Source organism: Nansenia antarctica, assembly GCF_963989245.1.
Source record: "Nansenia antarctica genome assembly, chromosome: 6".
NCBI lineage: Eukaryota > Metazoa > Chordata > Actinopteri > Argentiniformes > Microstomatidae > Nansenia > Nansenia antarctica.
The window spans coordinates 62,007,682-62,015,287 of NC_137676.1; the positions used below are offsets into that span (position 1 = coordinate 62,007,682).

Below are 7,606 nucleotides of genomic sequence, written 5' to 3' on the forward strand. Positions count from 1 at the left end.
GTACATACCTTATGTTTTGTTGTATTGTTCTTCCCATGATGGATGTATGTTTATCTTGTAGATAGTAATAGTTATTTGTCTGTATTATCTTGTAGATAGTACTAGTTTTTTTTGTCTGTCTTACATGTAACGATGAATTGAGAATCAAGGACCCCAATTGAAATAAGCCAGTGGCTTTCTTGGGGTTTTATCCGGTTAGTTGACCTTGTATGTAATATGTACTTTCATGTACCTACTTCTGCAAATCTTCTAATAAAGTTTTCAATCAATCAATCAAACTCCCGACCGCTAGGGGGCGATGGAGTACTGGGTTATGTGTTAATAGTACTCTCTGTGAATGCTAACAGTAGTGTCTCATGTCCGTTGTGTATGATGTGTTTGTTTATATCTTGTTATGTGTGTCTTGTTATGGTAATTGTATTCACTCATACGTTGTATTCTCACCCACAGGGTGTTGACATCTTTGTCTAAATAAATATCACAAACAGACATTGAGGAGTCTTCTTCACATACCAATCCTGTGTCTTCCAACTAGTGTTTAACTGGAAGAGCTTAAGCTAAAATGTTTTCCTTTTTTGCAGTCAGCGTCAGTCATCACTCATCCAGTGGCCCCAACTGTAAGTCAAAATGTAGCTTAAATATTTCAATGTTAAGTTGCAAATGAAATGTAAGCATTTAAATGTAATGACAGATGTAGGACTGCACAATTAATTGTTAAAAGATTGCTGTCTCAATTCTGGCACTGTCGCAATCTTATTTTGTGACATTTTATGTCAAATAAGCACTCCCTCTCCCTATAACCTACAATTCTGCCTTCAACAAACCTATTTGACAAACCCAAGTTCAGTACTTTGTTAATATATCAGGTACAAGCCCGGATTATCCATATATTGCATCGGGTGAATGCCCTGGGGCACCAGCCAATGGGGGGGCACCAAATTATTCGGACAATTAATAGACCTTTAAAATATTTTGGGCACATTTTTAAAATATAGGCTATATTTACTGGAAGACATCCACACAGGTACAAAACTAACGGTTATATTTAGGCTATCATATAAATAATAAGATAAATAATTGCGAGTGCCCCACCCCCAGTCACAGACAAGTGCGCGATGACGCGCCGCCATCTTGAAAATTTAAACTGGCCTAGTCGAGGTTCCATCTTCGTTTTGACAATAGCGGAAATCGAGAGGTATTCCTATTTGAATTACAGATAGATACGCATTTACTACTCCAGTTACATATCTAGCTCTGGCCGTATATGTGGAGAAATTGGCTGTATGATTATGACTTAGCAAAACAACGGGTGGTGAGTGCGGTTGAGTTAGCTGTGAGCCATCTGTCACTGGGAGCCGAGTCATTGTTAGCTAACGGTGGCTAACTCCGGGAGCTAGTGCTAGCTGACGTGGGTACATCATAGGATCTACGAGGTATATATTCAGTAACAGCACGACCTTGAGTGTGATATTGCTTTTTTATACAACAGTTAGTACTACTACTAAATGACCGTTAATTAGACTACATGTTTGTGTTCAGGTTACTAGGCAACAGTCCATTTGAAGTTCAGTTACAGGAGAGAGGTCAGAGAGCTAGTACAGAAGAGGAACAGGCATCGTGTGAGAACATGGCTGCTACATCGTCTCTCCCAGAGGAGGATCTCTCCTGTCCTGTGTGCCGTGACATCTTTAAAGATCCTGTCCTCCTGAAATGTAGCCACAGCTTCTGTAACGCCTGTCTGCTGGAATACTGGGGACACAAGGGATCTCGGGAATGTCCAGTTTGTAGGAAAAGATCCTCAATGGATGAGCCTCTTTACTTTAACCTAGCCCTAAAGAACGTGTGTGAGGCCTTCTTACAGCAGAGAAGTCAGAGAGCTGAGGCAGGGTCTGGGGTGCTGTGCAGTCTGCACGGTGAGAAACGCAAGCTCTTCTGTCTGGAGGATAAACAGCCCGTCTGTGTGGTGTGTCAGGCCTCAAAGAAACACAAGTCTCATGACTGTGTCCCAGTAGACGAGGCTGCACAGGAGCATAAGGTAAACATAAATAAGATACAATAAGATGACTATTTAAAATTCTGTGAGTGATCGACAGCTATGTCACTTGATGTTTTGCTCCTGCGTTCAGACTGGTAGAAAACAGAAAGGGTCGTTGTTTTCTTCACAGTGATAAAAATGAACGATCGTTTTTAGTTTCTGTTTTAATTTGACTTTGATTCATCCTTTTTTGTCTGGAATAACAAATATAGTTCTGCTGAGAGAATGTGTTTCTCTGACAGACTATAAGGATTATGATAATGATTCCTACAGAACTGTGGTAAACAGAAACTGTCAAATGAGTCCAGAAATGTCCTCAGTAAAGTTTTGTCTCAATCCAGGAGGAACTCCAGACGGCTCTGAAACCCTTACAGGAGAAGCTGGAGGTCTTTAACAAAGTCAAACAAACCTGTGATGAAACATCAGAGCACATGAAGGTACTGTGTACGTCAGGCAACGTGTTGTATTCAGTGATGTGGTCTTCTCTTGTTCTGCTCAGTATTGGATGCTGTTGACATCTAACTGATAGTCATGCATCTGCAACTCAAAATCATAAAGAGAGCAGCATACATTTCACCTGAACTTTGAATAATAATAATAATAATAATAATAATAATACCAAAGTTAAAGTAAAACTAGTTAACATACTATATGGTAGTAAAACTACAGTGATCATAATATTATTCCCCTTGCTGTCTCCAGAGCCAGGCCCAGCACACAGAGAGACAGATTAAGGAGGGGTTTGAGAAACTTCACCAGTTTCTACGAGAGGAAGAGGAGGCCAGGATAGCTGCACTGAGGGAGGAAGAGGAGCAGAAGAGTCAGATGATGAAGGAGAAGACTGAGGCACTGAGCAGACAAATATCATCACTTTTAGACACAATCACAGCCTTAGAGAAGGAGCTGAAAGCTGAAGACATCTCCTTCCTGCAGGTAAGGATGCCTTCTCTCAGACAGTAATTGTAAATGTATTCAGAGACTGATTGATGACATCACTAGCATTGATGACAATTCTCCTCTGTTCCTCTCCAGAACTTCAAGGCCAGTAAGGAAAGGTAAGTGATATGTCTCTGGTCTCTCTTCTCTGGGGTTCTGAACCCAAGCCCACAGCAGCACTGACTCCTGAATGTTCTTCCAGAGCCCAGTTCACACTGCCAGACCCAGAGAAGGTTTCAGGAGGGCTGATAGACGTGGCCAAACACCTGGGCAACCTGCAGTTCAGAGTCTGGGAGAAGATGCAGGGGATTGTCAAGCACGGTTAGTACTGACCAGAATTGGATTAAGAATATCTAATAGATTATATGAACACGTTCATAGAACATACCGCATTAATACATTCATAATAATATTATGTGACACCAGCCAGTGTTTTGACCAGCCAGGTGCCAGTCATCTTTCAGTTTTTGACATAGTCTGAAAGTACAGATTGTCAGCTTTCAAATTATGTGAAATTGGAAGAAAACAGAAGACGACATGTGTATTTGAATGTACCCCTGAAATCACATTCCTGAGAAAAAGCCTTTTAAAGATCTGAGTTTTTCACACGTCTGCACAGCCAGGTAATGGGCGGTAACAATAGCTGGTTAACCCCGCCCCCAACCACTTCCCCTCTAGATTGACAGCTGCCAGCTGTTAATATCTGTCAGTGTTACTGGGTCAGATAGGCTTTTCAAAGGGAAGTTTACAGTACATAGCTAGCTATAGCTAACATTCTCACCTAGGCATTATGATGCTCACGTTCCATTTGACCAGCTGCCATCACAAATGTATAATATATAATACATATTACATATGTATATATATATATATTATATATGTATAATATGTATAATAAATAATACAGCGCATAATGTGTAGAATGCATCTGTGTTTGTTTTGAAGCTCCTGTGATTCTGGACCCCAACACTGCACATCCCTGGCTCTCTCTGTCTGATGATCTGACCAGTGTGAGACAGAGAGGGTCAAGGAAGCAGCTGCCTGACAACCCAGAACGGTTCATGAAGTATGCAACTGTTCTGGCCTCTGAGGGGTTCATCTCAGGAGAGCACAGCTGGGAGGTGGAGGTAAGGGACCATCCTGACTGGAACATGGGTGTGGTTAAAGAGTCCAGTGACAGAAAGGGGGAGGTAGAAGCATCACCACAGTATGGAATCTGGGCTATAGGACAGACGGATGGTAAGTATAGAGATGGAGTGGGTAACACCATCACTCTGAAGAGGAGACCCCAGAGGATCAGAGTACAGCTGGACTACAACAAGGGGGAGGTGTCCTTCTACGACCCTGAAGACATGACACTCATCCACACTCATAAACACACCTTCACTGAGAGACTGTTCCCCTTCTTCTCTATTGGAGGAGCTGGTGATGCTAAACACCCTGATCTACAGATCTGCCAATCAGAGGTGTCTCTGACCGTGATGTCTTCCCAGTGAGGAGGGGGGGTGGGGGGTGGGGTGGCCACCCGTCTTTCCCACCCGATCCAAAGTCAATAACAGGCTCGATACATAGTTAATCATTTACATAAGGCTTCATTACATTTGCTGATATAAATGCTGACTCACTGGTAATTATAGAGAGTTGATGACAAGTGTGGTAATAAATCCACGACACTATCATTTTCAATAATTGAATGATTTATATTCATGATTGTATCTTAAGAATGTTGAGTTCTTAAACAAACAAAAAAGTTGTTATTGTTTATTCTGTATGTTATTTCTTTTTTCTTTTGTTACTAAATGTGTCTCAGGGGCATGGAAGTGAGTCTTATGATATTAGAATCATAAATATAAAATATTAAGGCTGTCAAATTATTAAGATTTATTTTTTTATCATAAGCTGTAGTAGTTATAATTGCTGTGTTGACATTATACTTACTTGCTTACTTTGCTCAGAGTATGAATCCTAATCCAACAGGCAGAATGTGATTCCTCTATGACTAGTGCTCTGCATTGGGAAGATCTCCTCATATGTAAATTGACATTTAATAAAAGCTCTTTTGCTGATCCCAGATCTGCTGTCGGTCAGTGTTTAGTGATTACCAAACGCGATGGTAGCAAACGCGTCTGTTTAGATTCAGAACGATATTCTCTGGTATTTGGTTTGAGGGGTACCAACATTCAAATAAGCATATCTTCTTCAACTATTTAGATTTCAATGTATGACACCTCATTTGAAAGTTTACAATCTGTCAAAAAGAAAGAAGCCCTTGCCTTACATGGGGACCTTTTCACCAGACCCTGTCACATTGAGCTCAGGTTGGCTGTGATTATCTCTTGTTAACTGGTTGAGGTTATGTAAGCAGTGAAATCAGAGTGATCAAGTAGAAACACCACTTATCAGGACATTATGATTCACACCTCACAATCAAGGTCAGTGTAAAATGCTTTAATGATGATATGAAACAAACTTTAATCAGAGAGACCTCTCCCCTCACTAAAAACATTCCCCTGACATGTTTAACTGAACATTCAAAGTGCACTCAGCATTACATCCTGGTGGATGAATACTGTCATGCTTTTCAAAACACCGTATGCACTGTAATACCTTGTCAGATGGGACATTTGTCAGTAAAGGTTTTCAGCAGAAGTGTCAGAGTTGCAATATTATTATTTATTTCTTTTTCATCACAAGTGTGTTTAATGTAGACGATGTATGGCAGTGCTGAAGGTTGTATAGACCTGTGGGGAGCGTGCAGAGTCTGGCCTGTAGGGGGAGCTACAGGACTGTGGTGGAGTGTGGCTGATGTGGGTTAGCACCAGCCGGTGTCCAATCATCACACCACAGTCCTATAGCTCCCTCTACAGGCCAGACGCTGCATGCTCCCCACAAGAACATCCCTTGTGTTACACTCCACAGTTAACCTTCCTCTTCTGTTGACGGTCAAATCTGACCGAATGACTTTGTTTGTCATCATAAATATTGTGTTTTTCATCCCATTGCCTCAAGACCTTATGTTATCCTCCACCCTAGGCCCCTGAGCATATACACTTGATTGCATTGAATTGCTTGCATTTTGGGGGATTTATTGAACCGTGTCACACCTATGATGTTTCCGGTCAGAATTGACCGCCATAGGAAATGAATGGGTAATAAAAATTAAAATATCAATAAATCAATACATCCCATACAACAATGGAACGGGAAGAATCTCAGCTACAACACTAACTAAATAATTTCCATCTCCAGTACACACAGCCTACATGGCAGGCATTTTTATAATATACAGTAATGTACAGTAAACATTATCTTTGAACTTGCTGCAAAATTATAATATGAAATTAACCCCTGGTGTCATTCTGTCTGCCACCCCTTGATTCTACTTGCTTTGACTGTTCAAATGAGATGTCAACCATCAAAATTGGATAAGGGGTTCCAGAGATATCACTGTGCAAAACACACCGGTCAATTTTGACCGAAAGTAGCACAGTTGGAAAATGAAACAAACAGAAGAGGAAGGTTAAATGCTGAGGAAAAGTCTGACATGATGGACATTTCAACAGTCATTCAACAGAGAGTCTTTACAGTTTGACATCAATGGCTTCATCTGTGAAAAAACACATCTCCGAATGTCACCAAGGTGTGAGTCATTTCCACTGAACACTTGATGCCTTTGGAGTGGGAAGAAGCTTTTTGTGGAGGAAGCAAGACAAGTCAGCTCTGTTTCACTGCATGTGTTCCCTTTGAACAGGCCACTTTGACCTGTGCATGTTTTGAAGTATATAGTATATATATATATATATATATAGCTCTATATATAATATATAATGTCTCTGTCACACTCACTGAGCACAGCCAGGAAGACCTCGTCCTATGTGTGTGTGTGTGTGTGTGTGTGTGTGTGCGCCCATATGGCATCCTTTCGGGGATGCCCTCACTTTGAGAGGGCGAAACGTGTTCAGGACGTTAAAGAGCAGCATAATATTTCGTATGCGGAGGCTGTAAAGAAAGTAGACGGGAAAAGCGACAGAGGGGCTGTGTATGTTGGCTCATCTCAGATGTCCCCATCAGCAACCCCGTGGGCCCCTCCCCCCTCGGTACCAGCAGATTCAATTGTGGTTAAAAAAGAAAGCTTAATAGCATTCATAGTCGATGTGGTGGTGTGTACAAAGGATAAGGAGTTAAGCAAGTCAGACATCTTGAGGGCGGTGGTTGAGGCAGCGGGGAGGTTCTTGGGAACGGGGCCATGTGATCCCGCAGCACTGCATAAGTACATGAACATCATGAATAGCCCTTTGACAGGCAGTCAGGGAAAGGCTCCTCCTATTTCTAAGGCACGGCAGAGGGAGGTAGAGGAAATTGAGGTTGATCATGCGTTGGTTTTTGATGAAGATGATACTTAAGCTAATCATTATGTTTTGTATTCTACAATGGAATGCAAGGAGCCTTATTGCAAATGGACAGGAACTTAAGAAATGTGTGGACATTGGAGAAGATAAGCCTGATTTAATATGTATACAAGAGACTTGGCTGAAGCCGTGTCTAGACTTTGTTATACCAGGTTATGAAGGTATAAGGAAGGATAGGGGAGAAGGAACAGGTGGTGGGTGTGCAGTGTTCATCAAAACAGGGATT

At 41.5% G+C, this 7,606-nt stretch overlaps 1 protein-coding gene across 1 annotated transcript; it reads left to right on the forward strand.

The window, feature by feature from the left end:
• Positions 1 to 1,627: 1,627 nt before the first annotated feature.
• Positions 1,628 to 4,467, forward strand: LOC308161393 (E3 ubiquitin-protein ligase TRIM35-like; the record flags this gene model as incomplete). The annotated part of the gene is made up of 6 exons (XM_080535410.1): positions 1,628 to 2,035; positions 2,377 to 2,472; positions 2,738 to 2,968; positions 3,068 to 3,090; positions 3,174 to 3,292; positions 3,917 to 4,467. The coding sequence occupies 6 exons, from the start codon at positions 1,628 to 1,630 to the stop codon at positions 4,465 to 4,467; spliced, it is 1,428 nt and encodes a 475-aa protein (XP_080391536.1).
• Positions 4,468 to 7,606: the final 3,139 nt, after the last annotated feature.